Here is a 15,325-nt window from a genome sequence, read left to right as displayed (position 1 = left end):
TTGGAATTCCAAATGAAAGGTATGCAGAAATTAATGGATGAAGCAGTTGAATGTTTAGATAGTACAAGGGGAAAACAGAAGAAATATTACAATATGAGGCAAACAGAAGTAAATTATCAAATCGGAGACTAGGTGCTAAAAATAAAACACACCCAATCATCGGCAAGTGATGAGAGAGTTGCCAAATTTTGTCCCACGTTTCAGGAAAGATATTTAGTCGAAAGAGTTACAGAAGCCATAGTCTACTTGAAAAGTAGAGATGGGGAACAAGTAATGGCAAATGTGGATCAAATTAAACCTAATTATAATAGGGAAAAAACGAAGATATTTAAAAGTATTCTGCAAGAAAATCAAGATGCCACCAGCAGCAGCAGCAACACCCAGCAAAATCAAATGGAAGCTGAAATGCCGGAGCCAAAAAGAAGGCAACGAACAGGTACAACGCATGAACAAACCAAAAAACCAAACAGAAACAAGAAAGCCAAAGGAGCCAACAGGCAGCGATTCCAGGAAACAATGGCAGCCGTCAGACGAGCTACAAGAGACAGGAAAACAACGGAAAGAAGCCACAAAGTCCAGAGAGGATTCCATATTAAGTCATCTAAGAAATAAAGGTCTAGCCGACCAAACTGCAGAAGCGCCAAGGAAAATCCAATGTGGCCAACTGCATGATTGAAAGAGGGAAGTTCGAGCGGAAAGTTCAGCAAAACGAAAACAAGGGATTCAACCACCAGATCCAAAGCTTCACAAGAAATGGCCAAGGTTCTGGGAGGTAGCAAGAAAAAAGAAGCTCAACGACGACTTGAAGGAAGTGAGGCTAAAGTGAGGTTATTTTAGTTCCTTTAATGAGCGAAATGGCTCGGAAGTTAAACTACACTTTTCTATGTTTATATCAATGTATTTTAGTCCAAGATACTGCTATCAGAAAATGCAAGTGCAAATGTTCAAAGAATTTCAAAGCAGCTTGTGAATCAGAATTTAAAGCAACTTGTGAATTTTGGTATAAAATGCAAGTTGAATTTTATTGTAAATAGTTATTTAATGTATTTTATCTTATTGTGGAAAAGTATTTGAAAATATTGTATAAATGAAATGCAATTGTAAACTTGCAAATCAAGAAACTTAAAAGTAAATTTAGTTGTGTGCTTGAGTAAGTTAGGCTCTCTAGACAACAATTAAAAGTTTAAACCACGCTCTCTTTAGCAAATTAGGTGCAGTTTTATAAACAGGGAGTCCTTGAGGTCTCGTGTATTAAATTCTATTAACTGGAAGATTGTAGTTAGTCGGTAGTGTTTGTAAACACATTTACAAAAGATACTGTTTTCATTCATACACTCCAATTTCTCTGCAGAGCATGGCAGAAGAGATTTAATTGTGGAATAAATGTGTAGCATGAAAGTACAAAGCAAATTAATGAAAAGATGTGAAAAGTTTATATCATGTTTGTAGAACTTTTTCTCAAGTCTTAGGATGTGAGCAGCTGAAATTTTGTGCTTGCCAAGAAGAAAAACAAGATTCTGGAAAATACAAATTCTGAATTTTTAATTACTCAAAAATCTAATCTGATTGTAAAAGTTGGGTTCTGGTAAGGTTAGGTAGTTTAGACAGTTAGAATTTAAGCTCTTAATGAGGTTGTTAAGGACCTCTTTTTCGTGTACTTAAATTCCGGCAGGGAAGGATGTTAGGTTTACCCATTAACTAATAGTTCATTTTAAGCGAAAAGCCTTTCCTATCACTCTCTTTTCAACCACGCTTTATGCCAGAATGTAAATGAGTTAGCGAGATTTTTTTTCAGTTTAAGGTAGAAAGAAGTGCTATTTAAGCAAAAATTTTTTGAATTAGTTTTTAGACCGTGTCTGCCTATTTCAGGCAGCATTGATATGTTCTTGCCTTTAGGCTTAGTTAAGTTAGACAAGAGCTCTTCCTGCGCATTAAAAGTACTTTATAAGCCGTTTGGCTAACCTACACACCTTGAAATTGTTATTTGTTAAGTATTTCTGTTAAGCCAGAAGTGTTGGCTTCTTGTAACCCAAGTTGATTCATTTGTTAATTTTACGATTAAATAAAGTACATTTATACATCCTTCTTCTGATCTCTGTTAAGTTTACAAGGCTAGAAGATAATTCTTCAAAAGACCTTTTAAAGTTCATTTTCTCAAAGCATCATAGACTAGATAAGTTCTTTCATAAAAAAAATTAAAACAATAAACTATTCAAATCAATATGCAAATGAAATATTAAAAAACTGAGATAATTCTGATAATCACTAAACACTGCATGTACACATGTATGTATAATTCCTTAAAATATCTATAAAATATACTTTTCTCCCACCTCACAAACATTTATCTTTGCTTTAGCAGATGATTCCAAGAATGCACAGTTATTGAACGACCTGGCTAGATTAGCACCTTGATCTTTGCCCACAACACGTTCGTCTTCCAAATCGCATTTGTTACCCACTAGTATCATCGGTACCTGCAAAGCAAAAAAGTTCAATCAGAGCTACTCATGAAAATTATATTGTAAAGATCAAGTAGAAGAAATATTTTTATAAATTTCCTTTAAATATTATTTTTTTAAATTGATGTTTAACTTAATGCACTTGGCCCAAATTTGTGCACACTGCTGTTTTACCCTCAAGAGACTATATAGGTACATTTTAAAACTGGTCTTACCTCTCTGGCATGATCAAAACTGAAACCTCTTTAAACCGGATGTAGTAGTTATCACTACTGGCTTTAAATATTTATAACAGGCAAATATTTTCATTCCACACTGATATTTGCCTTTTGATGAAAGGTAGTATATTTCTGGTTTCAGTAATGTCTTAAAATGAAATCCACTAACAAATAATGCAAGCAATAAGATGACAGATTTCAATAAAATAATCAGTAGTGTAATCCAATGGCTTTCAAGTGCATGGTCACAGCAAGACAGAGTCCCCAAAATGGTAAATAGCAACAGTAAGAAAAGTTTAAAAAGATTTTCAGAATAAAATATTCAGAACAACAGTAACTGCCAAAAATTTATAAGCATAAACAGCCTTTTAATGATGCTGAAGTGGACAGACACTGAAGGATAAGTTTAAGAGACAGGAGTTCTGAAGATATTTTATCTTATGGTTTTTGGCTTTTACACGATTGGTAATTTTTTCTTTTTATAATGTGAATAAAGTGTGAATGCATTTTGGCAATAAAGATGCCTATTATAATACCAAAACACACACATTGTCGGTGTAATGCTAGTTTTAAAGGTGAATAAAATATTAAAGAAGCTAACAAAGCTTAGATTTATGGCATTGTGGCTATGGTGGTATATTTATGAAATCAGAAGTACATCTCCCTTGAGCTCTTCAAAAGCTGCTTATCTAATAATATAGTTTATGTTTACTATCTTTTCAAAATTAATTAATGATTCAGAGACCTTTTCGAGCACGATTTTAACTTGCCAAAACCTTTGAGGACAGTTAGAATTTGAAGATTTTTAATCTCAAATGAAAATTAATTTTATGACTGAAGTTACCTTGAAATATTTTGAAAAGAGAATTTTGATTAATGATCAGACAAGCAGTTGAAAAACTGAAAAAACACAAATATGTGCTGCTGCTTCTAACAGGAAAATTATTATGCAATGTTTTTTAACAAAATTGCTGTCAATGAAAACTGCAACATTGTAAAAAATAAGAACAAAATCAAGACTTTTAAAAATTCTTAACATTTTTTAAGTGTAAAAATATGTTACTTAAAAAAGTGCACAAAATATTTGTATTCGCTTATTCTTACTGTGTTAACATTTTCTGAATAGCTCGTATAAATTTAAACTTCCACAGCAATCAATATTTCTTCATTCTCAAAATATACAGGCTGAAAACTAACAACACACACCTAAAAATTATTTGACATTAGCTTTCAAAGGACAAAAAAGTTTTTGCATAAAACATTATAAATAAATAACAAGATGTCATTCAACAAACTCGATCAAATTTCAAATATGCATTTAACTCTAACATGCATTATTTTGCAGTAAAATGTGAAAACAAATAGTTTTGTTCAATGTATAAGTCCATTTACATTTTTTACAAAAATAAGATCTAAAAATATACATGCTTAAAACGAGAAATTTAAATATTTTAAAACCTTGCATTTTTCTAGAATTTCTTTCACATTATATATTCAGATATTTTCTCACACTGCATGTTTAAAACCATATCGTTTTCAAGTTACCCTAAACGGATAATACCTATCACTGAAAAATAACCATAGAATAAACTTATGCGAACATAGGATCAGCACCCGTTGATTTCAAATACATAATTAGTTTTTCTACATCAAGGCAATTTGTTTTAGATGAAACATTTCTGAATATACATATATAAATATATTATTGTTAGTGATGTACTGATTTTTCTTAAATTGACTTTTTTTATATTTAGCTTGTATTTATTTATACAATATTAATAACTGAATCAAGCACAGCTTTGTTACAGAAAAACAATAATTCTCACAGATTTCATGGTGTGATTTCAATTACAAAGGCAGAATTTCTTTTTCTTTGTTTTTTTAATAATATAATTTTCATCAATGCTATTGTTCTATACCAGAGGTCAGTTTGGCTGCATTTATCAATTCTAACACAAACTGCCTTCAGCCAGTTAAGCTTTAATAAACTTGTTTTTGCTATTTTAATTTATCAAAGTGGCATCAGTGATAATACTAGTTTATTTAAGTGAGCCATTATGACTTAAAATATATTTCTTCACTTTTTCTCAATGCTTTAGGACATTAAAGATTTTAAAAATTTTCTTAAATATTAAAAATCCTTTCTTGAATCAAATTTAATAAAAATCAAGGTAAGTATTTTCTACAACACTATATAATTAGAATTGCCATAGCAGTTCACCAGCAGGTGAAGCACTTTATTTCTAACTTCTGTGACTTCCACTCCTCAAGGTTCAGTACCCAAATAACATTAGGATATGAATTATGCCCATTCATACTTAGAATACTTTCATGACTATCTTACATATTTTCAGAATTTCACCAAGTTTTATACTAATGCTGCAAACCAAACAGATCAATTTTTTTTTGTAAAGGCTGCATCACAAAGTTAGCCAATGCTTGCTTTCTTCAGTATCTTAGATCAGGCGTCAGCAACCTACAACATGTGTGTCAGATTTGGCATGCGGTACAATCGTGACCCTCAGGCACTCTACACCACTCTTACAAAGTTATCAGGCAAAGATAAATCACCCTATCTCTTCTCTCTGCGATCAGGAAAATTTAGTTGTCAAAATTTTGTCACAGTGTTTAATTCCTGGAATGAACCCTGTTGTTAAAATAGTTAGTTTCATAGTTTCTTGTTCTTCATTGGTGCACTCTTTAAAAGTATTTCTAGTTCTTCATTGGTACATTCTTTAAACCTCTTTGCAAAGAAATGGAAAGCGAATATGTTGATCTCCCCTAAAACAACCATGTTTAATGTGTTTAATGACTTAGTTGAGGTAATGTCTTGAATAAGTTTGTGTCATGCATGGAATACCCTCAAGTTTTTCTTAATGAGAAGAATCAATATTTCCCTAAACTGAACAATAAAGAATGGTTATGCAAACTGATGTTTCGAACTGATATGACTAAACACCTCAATGAACTAAAGATTGCAAAGAAATAGCCAAACAGTGCTTGAACATTTTGAATACCAGAAAGGCTTTGCTACAAAATTTAATATATTTTACTGTGATATTAATTAAAGTGCCTAATAATACTTCCTAAACATAAAGCTCTTCCAAATATATCAACCTGAGATAATGGTAAACTTCAAAGCTATGTTGCTTCAGGATGAATGTTCCAAAAGATGCAGACTTTGAAGCTTGTATGCCTATATTTTCCTTCCTAATCAAACTAGATCTGATAGACCCATTAACAAACCCATCCGATTTGTCAATTTTTGAGTGGATGGAAGTTAATAATTTTGAAATTGAACTTCCTAAACTAACATCTTGAGAATTAGGGAAAGCAAAATTTATGGAATTACGAAAAAATCTGGACAATAACTCTAATACCAAACCTACAGCTATTTTAAACAGCTGAATGTCAATGTCAGATGAATTTGATTATTTGGAGAAAATTGCATGTGCGCTGCTTTTGGTTCCACATATCTATATGAACAAATCTTTCCTCGTAGGAAAAATATTTTAAGTCCATAAAGAAGTTATTTAACAACTAAATATTCAGAACCATGTGTTAAATTGAAAGCCACAAATTATAACCCTAATATTGCTATATTAAATAGAATGGTACAGGCACAAGGTTCGCACTAAAATTGAATTTTTATTTAAGTATATTGAAGGAATATTTATATTTTATGTTGCTTATTTTTTATTTTAATAAATATGTTTAAAAGATACATAATATATGTAAAATTTTAATTTTTTATTTATGATAAATTAATACTTATATTTTTGGTTTATTTTATGTTTACAAATATCTTTAAATGATAAATAATTAATATATAATAAAATTCTAAATCTCTAATCTTGTCCCTAAATCTGCATGCACTGCTGCAGGAATCAAATTGTTTCAAATGTACTTGTTTCAAATTTACTGTACAGCATCCAAAATCATATTAGTAGATTGGTTTGGCACAACACAACTACAAAGTTGCCAATCTCTTAGATCTTCCAAATAAAAATGTTTGAGCAGTTTTTAAAGAAACAACAGAGATAAACAAAACAGAATGTATTCTTAAATTGATGGAAGAGCTAAGATAAAAGCACATTTCAGAAACCCTGTGCAATGAATCACCCCAAAATTTTCAAACAAGTTCAAGCACTGCCAAATTATGTAATACAAAGACAGCAGTGCAGTTTATCCATATATTAAAAATAAATGTCTCACTTATTTTCATAATGTAGTTTTAAATGATAATTATTATGTTTAGCATGGTGTGAAAGGAAAATTAGAAATTTCCTGCATCATAATAGACTTGGTATTCATAATTTATGACACTATTAATAAAACAAAGCATGTTTCTTAATTATGTATAAAATTACAGTTAAATTTAAAATATAATTCCTCCAAAATTATCTCTGTGCAAAGCTATATTTCATTTTACATTAGTTACAGTAATGCTCCTAAGTTACATGATAATTGGGAATTATGAAAAGTATGTAAAATGGAATCTAATTTAACTGCGAATAAATGCTTATGAATTTTAGTCAAGATAATAGGATCAAAGGATTAAAACACATTTATTTAGAAGAAAGTATGTAATGAATATTTTTATGTATAAAATACAAAACAGTATTAAAATAGATATACTACATAAAACAGCTACTTTGATGCTAACTGCTTTGTAAAATATAAACTTGTATGCTAACACATCTAAAACATTTGTCGACTTAAATTAGGGGGAAATAAAACATATAAAACTCTGTTCTTTGATTTTTATGTTTTAAAGGATAAAACCATGCACTGTGCTTATAAATGTAAAAGTGCACTGCCTATAAATACATATAACAAAAGAACTACTTTTGAAGATGAAAGAGCAGTTTTAAAGCATTTAGCACTTAAATTATGTTTTGATACATATTTCTTCAAAATTGGTTTTTAATATACATGCAGAGTAATGTTTTGTTTATCCCCATTTTCTGAATTACAGTTTCAAATGAAAATCATTTATAAACATAACTATGTAAAATACAAAAAATAAAGGACCACATGACTTCGCATTAAAGCTGGGTTACACTAATTTTTTTTTTCCTCCCTTAAGTTATTACGGCGACTTACAATGGTATCCACAAAAGGAAGGGATAAGCCATGCATGACTTTTAATGGAAACGGGCCCGCATCCCTGTTACACACAGGGAAAATCAAGAAAACACCCATGCAAACAGCCCATTTGCCTGGATTTGAATCCTGGACCACATTACAAAGTTATAATGTACTAGCATATACTTTAATTTAAAATTTGATTACTGCCACGCAGTGAAGTCACTTTACTTCAAAATGTGTAATATCGCAGAAAATAAATTACTTCAGTCAGAGTAATATTTATTTATCAAAGTAATATTTATATATTAGAGTGATATCAGAGTTATTAAGTTTCATTCTACGGGTTCGTAGATTTGGAGTGATTGATGACAACACTTGATGAAGAATCAAAACACAATTATCCATCGTCAGTATTACACATGGCAGTTCCAAAGATGCAATCAGCAACACAGTCTTCAGGCTATAACGGTGAAGACAATTTCATGGCAAAGCACTAAAGTACATCTTCCAACTCGGTTCGGTTGCTCTCAAGCTAATCTTTGAATTCAAAGCACTACTACTGAACTCAACACACTCAAAGATACTCTTCACAATAAATTCGAGATACACTGCTACTCTGCCTACAGGCAAGGTATTTAGAGCTTTTGACCTGTCTTCGAGAACATTCTGGGGAAATATACTAACATTGCCTGTTTCACAAAAGACTACATGTAATGGAAAAAGAAATGATTAGCATTTCTGAGCCTTCGAGGAAAGAAAATTGACTTAAAAAAACTAATCTCTGATAAAAGAAGAAGTAATCCTTTCTTGCTGAACACAATTTTATGACTAGAGGACTAAAGGTAATACATAGTTTCTTGCAATGGATATAACGATAAAGGTGCAATATCTTTGCAGAAAGTTGTTCAAGTATGGCAACTCATATGAGGCCTATGGGAAGGGATGCCTTCCTGGAGTACTTTCTCTAAAAAACTAGTTTATATTTATGTTACACATGCGGGAATCTACAAAAACCAGTCATGCAGTTAGCTGGATTCAAAGCCAGTTGTTTTTGCAGAAAGGTAGAAAAATCTGAGTCAATGCAATGCTAAATAACGGGTCAAGCTCCCCCCCTCCCCCCCCAAAAAAAAAGAATAGTTACTGGGTACAAGTAAATTTCAATCATTTTTGACAAGCTTATATAAATAAACAAATTACAAACTAAAGATTAAATATACTATTTTTGGTGATAATAATAAAGCATTCCTTCATCAGTCACACATCTGTATATGTAGAGAAATCTTAATATGGATATGAGCTCTAGTTACTCTAGTATTCCTTGGAGAATCTTATTTTATTTGAGAAATGAAGTTTTGCCCCAATGATTCTTTTATATGAAGTATTTATGCATCTAAACATAACTAACAGTTACAATTTATAATAACAGTGCAATGAAATGAGGGGAGAGAAATCAGCACACATCTAAAAACATAAAATAGAGGAGGAATGCAAAATTTACATCTAAGCCAATTAAGTACAGTGGCTAAATTGCCAAAAAATGCAATGCCTAAAATATCAACACATGAATTCCCACAATCAATATATTTAATTTTCTAACAAAAATGTCATTCTAAAATCGCATTTTTTAATACATATAAAAAAAGAAAACCTACATCATCTGTGTCCTTTACTCTTAATATTTGTTCCCTTAAATCTTGCAAGTCATTGAACGTGGATTGAGCTGTTATAGAATAGACAAGTACAAATCCCTGGCCGTTTTTCATATACAAGTCCCGCATGGCAGTGAACTGTTCCTATAAGTACAACATAAAAATATTTTAGTTATACAGAAAATAGGTACAAATAAAATGGTGCAACTTATTTTTCTTAATTCATTTTTCAAATTGACTACAAAAATTAACTGTCAAATCAAATTATGAAAATTTATAAACTATGATTAAAATAAACTTGAATTGAAAAATATTTTACACAAAAAAAATATATATATATATATATACAATAATTTAATTATACTCTATATAGGTCCATTTGGTAAATATGCTCTTAAATCTGTGAGTAATAACTTTATTGACATCTTTTAAAAATCAATCAATGTTGCAAAAAAGTTGTGAAAAGTATTGTTAACATTTTGATACATAGTTCTTCAGCAAAACAGCAAAACCCCCTTCACAAGAAAAAAGGCAGTATAACAATTTTGTAACTAAAAGCTGAATAATTCACTACACACTGGTAGTATGTGCTTGAATCATGGGAATTCCTAGAATTAAATTGTAAATTGCACAAAAAAGCATGAAATTAAACAAAAAAAGGCAATCTTAGTTTAGGACAGATTAGTCTTTTTCTCTTTTACAGACATTCAGGATTAGGTTGTTCCTCAAAAGCAAAAATCTTTTTGCATACGAAGATAAAAGTACTTATGTCTGATTGCCCTGAAATCAATACTTTTATTCAAAACATATGCAAAACTAAGGTTACATTTGCATGTTTATCTTCAACATTACCTCAAAAAAGTGTTTGCAAGGCATGTTCAGCACGAGAAGAGTTAAAAATCTAGCATTAAAAAAAAAGAAAAACTAAAAATAAGGTACTGCATAGAGAATGAGATATTTTCAATAAAATTATAGTATAAAATTTATCTTAGTAATGGTTAAATACTTTAAAAATCTACTAGATTCAATTAACTCTCGTACTGATCACTGAAATATTTCCTTACTGACATTACTGCAAATACAGACACAAGCATTACATTAAAACAGTGATACTTGTCAGATGCTCTTTACAAGTAATTTTACTAGCAGTAAATTAGAATCTGACAGAATGAAATGTTTAAATATCATTCGATGGAATATTATACAGAAATTCAAAATATTGCCGCCCAGACGGTATAGTGGTTACGGAAGCCTGACTGACCAAAGGGCCCGTGTTCGAATCCTGGAGAAGGCAAAGACGTAAAATTGTCTGTCCCTTCATAAGATGGTAGCGGTGGCCGCCTGTCAGAGCCTCCACAATAAAATGGACACCCCTTCTGACTTTAGCAGTGGCCAATGCCGTTATACGCAAGTGCCCGCTATTGGGAGGTGGGAATATTAAAAAAAAAATGGCTGCCAGTAAAAGCTCTGACCTTAGCAATATTTTAACTTGGTTTTGAGTGGTTTCAAAATTTGTTTTGAGCTATATATATAGTAATCTCAACAAATTAAAATCATTTAAAATAATTACCAGTCTAAAAAATTAACTATGAATATGTTTGAGTTACAAAGCATAACTTATATAAATTTCTTGCACGTGTCAAATTTTAATTTTCAGATAAAAAAATAATTAAAAATTTGAAATGTTTTTTCTTTTGTTTCAGCATTATTCATGTATATTTTTATAAATATTTAGGATGCAGTCTGGGCATCTAAAGAAAACAAAAAAGAAAATTTAAATAAAAAACTCAATTTTAGCCAGGAGGAGAAAGGAAAAATAAATCTAGGTTTGATTTCAATAAACTGCTTCCTATATTCAAACACTATTGATAGTTCAACTCATAAAATTCCATCTAGTAGCTGAACCACTGGGTATCCTTTTTCTAATAGTTTCATCTAGAACGGCAATTCTCTGTGGAAAGTTACTGAAAAAGTTTATAATATCACTTAGGTTGGGAAAAAATACTTGGAACTTGCTGATGACTGGTTGCCAGCCCAACAATCAAACTCGGCTAATGTGTGTAGCAATGCACAAATTTTGTATTCTTGTAAAAAAATGTTAAACAACAGCTTGATCAGCAGCACGTTGACCACTCATTATTACACTTGCACCATCGTAGCTCTGTGATACAAATTTATCAAGTTCATCTACTACTTTTTCTAAATTTGCTTGGATACATTCAACTATAGATTTTGTATATTTTACTAATCTGATAGTGAATTTCAATGTTTTCATGTCTTTAGCAATAAGAAAGTGAATCACCAACTGTATTTAACAGTTGCCAGGATTCTTAATCGTCGGAGACATGGTAAATACTCAAAAATAAACGTCAGCACAGTCGACAGTACCCGTAATGGTGTCTGTGACCTGATAACAAATGTAGGTAAACAGCACACATGTGCAGAATGCCAGCCGCAATGGTGCTGATGCATCGGAATTTCAAAATGGTACTTACTTTAAAAACATGCTTGATACAAAGTTGGGCAAATTAATACATCATAGTCTCTGACAGGTTTTAAATAAAACTCAAAGAGGAATTACATCAGTTTTATTAAAAATCTATGCTAATCTAACACTTTTTAACCTTGTATAATATCATAATAATTATTGAATTTTCTATATCAAAAAGGACTCAGAACTGTTTGGACATAACAGTTTTCTGTTTCTTAAAACTAGGACAAGGAACAAAATATTAAGATCCCCATCCAGAAAAGAATATTAACTCAAGTCGTAAAAATCATCGGAACAGTGACAAAATTTATATACATGTTCTCCTTTACATTCTGAAAATTGCACAATTAAAACATTAACAGAATGCACAAATATAATTTATTAACAGAAATCAAATAACACAAAACTGTTACTTACTGTGCCTGCAGTGTCAAGGATTTCTAACATACATTGCTGACCATCAACTTCTACTTGCTACAGAATAAATAAGAAATTTTTAAGAAAAAAAAAAAAAAAAATCTAAGTAACAAAAGCAATGCAAGAAATCTCATTTACAATATAATGCTGCTTAAATAAGTATTATTTCAGATATGAAATCTTAACCATAAATCATTTTCTCAAAATAAAATTCAAGAACAATGCTTATAAAATTATCAGTATTGATACACAATATTAAAAAATTTCTAAAATACAATCAAACTTCCATTAGTGGGCATCCACTTTAATGGACAATTCCTGAAAACACAGACCCTTGAAAAAGGCCAATAATGTGTTTTACTCCTTGATCACAAACATTCCTGACAGCAGAGGAAACTGCTGATCTAAAATTTTTGTCAGAGATCAGTAATCTGAACCAAAAGAAAAAAATGCCTAAAAGAAGTCTTCTATGACACAATTATTCCAATGAGAGAAGCACAGAATTCAGATTATAGATAGGAATACTATGAAATCTGAATCAAGCAGAAGGCTGGAAAATTACAGAGTTGTAAATAATGTACGGAAATTTATAAACAGAATTAGTTAACTAACTGAAGTATTTGTTAATAGTTGTTGATCTTGAGTTCTGTAAATTATGGTGTATATGACAAGAGCCTTTTATGGTCTTCCACTGATTTTGGACAATTCTTATCAAGTGTGTGGTGCAACAGTCTATTCTTAGAAGATACATGATTCTATTCTTAGAAGATACATGATATTGTTCTGTTATCAGGTTATTCAAAAATGTATATATGTATGCATGCATGTATGTATGTACATACACTCCTGAATCTTGTCCCAATAACAGAAGAGTACCCAAGATACCACGTATCATTAAGCACAGATATTTATTTCCACCCTTTCACTGAATTCATTAATATATTGATGAAAATAACGACGTATCTACATTGCTGGCCATTAAAATTACAACACCATGAAGGAAAGCACATATAAAAATTATATTTATTGTATGTAAACAGTATGGTCTGAAGAAAATTTGAAAGCATTTTGCTGTTTACAGGGATGCAAAATTAACAGAAATAGTTGCCACACCTGGCAGCTAAAACGGCCCTTACCCGGTAAGGCATGGAATCAAACTGGGCTTGGATGAAAGAAACGGGCAACTTATTCCATTCTGCTTATGCCACACTTCATCAACCGTATTCTGGAAAGAGGTGGCGGGCCAGTCTCTCAGCTACCAATGACCGGATGTTTTCAATGGGTGACAGATCTGGATACTGTGCAGGCCAGGGCAGCAATTGGTCAAGGAAATTCAGAACATGGCGTGCAACTTGTGGTCTTGCATTATCTTGTTGGAAGATGGCATTTGACAGGCCTCAAAGATGGGACACAACAACTGGACATAAGATGTCAGAAATGTACTAATCTGCGCTCAAATTACTGTTGATCCAAACTAGAGATGTACGTGTCACGCACCCAATGGCTGTCCAAACCATCACAACGAATGTCGATGCACAATACAAGCAGATACTGGATGTGCTGCAAACATGCCCTTGTCCTGACTAATGGTCCGTGATATGATTATACGGTTTTGCACGGCTGACCTCATAATATGTCTGCCCTCTCAGCCATTAGTTATGGGTGAGCATCGAGATCCTGCATGCTGTTCAGTATGACCCTCAGCAACTCATTGATTTTATACTCACATGACGTGGCTTGAAATCGACCAGCGCAACAGGCAATGTCACTAAACAGGCAACGATCCTACTTCTATCAAATTCTGACACTTGCTGGTAAGCCTTTCTTCTTATTATTCGAGGCAAACTCCGACCTTACAAAGTTCTTTCCAAATCAGAAAGCACTATACAACTTTTCTTTTATGCAATGCTTCAGAGATATCATTTCTCTCTCCTGCATTGCTTTCAAATACGCTGAAACACTAATCATTTGCATATCCCAACCTTTTCTTCCTTTCATGCGATTTTGACGTTTGTCATATCATTCCTTCCTGGTGTTGCAATTTTAACGAGCAGCAGTGTACATGGTTTCATTCAAAATTTAATTGAATATTCATCATGACATCTAAATCCAAAAGACTGGTGTTAGAAAAAAATAATAAACAATGAAGGGGGGAAAAAAGATAAACCAAGTATATAAAACATTTTTAATTAGAAAAATTACAAATTGGAGAACTATTCAAATGTAAAGAAATACAAAAACCTAAAGACTGTTATAGTAATAAATGCAAAAGCTATGAAATAAAGATTATTAATTCAACTGTCTTTAAATGGTTTCATTCTTCAAGAGCAAACAATGTGGATATTTGCCACAACAACAAGCCAAAAATGTCACCAAACTGCTAGAAAAATTAAAACTGCTTGGAGGCATGACTTCAAAAAAGATTTGTTCAGTGATGTTGCATAGCAATGACTAGTGATTGTAAAAAACCACTTGCAACAGAAAATGTACAAAAAATGCCAAGCCGCATAATAAATCTTAGTTCACATGACTGAATTTGAAGCCTAGATTTCAACCAACAGTCTGAAGAAATAGGTGACAAATTTTGACAAAATTTGACTAAAAAATTTTGAAAAAGAAATGAAGGTTTTATTGAAGTGCTACATCTCAAGCAGATACAATTTAAATAGAAAAAATAAAAATATCCCCAATCCCCCAAAAATTACTTATACACCAGCCCTCATGCCACAGAACAGCTGAAGCATTCAAAATAATGTAAAAAATTTGTTACTGTGCAAGCTTACTAAAACTTGTCTTTTCTGCCTGTGCAAAGAAAAGAAAACTGATGAACTGTTTGCAAAACTATCAGTCAAAAAATCTACCATCAAAATCGAAATGTCATTTGAAAAGTGCTCCCGGAAGGGAATTTTACAAATTACTTTGGAGATCAATGATGATGATGATGGTTTAAAAACTACAGTATAAAGTCCATAATATGGACGTACATTGTCCGGAATG

At 31.6% G+C, this 15,325-nt stretch overlaps 1 protein-coding gene across 3 annotated transcripts in view; it reads right to left on the bottom strand.

Annotated features, from left to right (window-relative positions):
- The window catches only part of Rap1 (RAS oncogene family member Rap1), a 44,124-nt gene that overhangs the window by 10,398 nt on the left and 18,401 nt on the right, over positions 1–15,325 (bottom strand). For all 3 annotated transcript variants that reach the window (XM_035361657.2, XM_035361647.2, XM_035361666.2), the window contains 3 exons: positions 12,329–12,385; positions 9,424–9,564; positions 2,334–2,477 (listed from right to left, as the gene is read on the bottom strand). In XM_035361657.2, the coding sequence (XP_035217548.1) occupies positions 2,334–2,477; positions 9,424–9,564; positions 12,329–12,385 (342 nt within the window). The remainder of the gene's footprint in view (positions 1–2,333; positions 2,478–9,423; positions 9,565–12,328; positions 12,386–15,325) is intronic.

The sequence above is a fragment of the Stegodyphus dumicola genome, chromosome 9 (assembly GCF_044657685.1).
Source record: "Stegodyphus dumicola isolate Sdum_Otavi_A_Nest chromosome 9, ASM4465768v1".
NCBI classification, from domain to species: Eukaryota; Metazoa; Arthropoda; class Arachnida; order Araneae; family Eresidae; genus Stegodyphus; species Stegodyphus dumicola.
The sequence above is the reverse complement of the archived record's forward strand: the minus strand, read 5'-3'. Positions and strand labels throughout refer to the sequence as shown.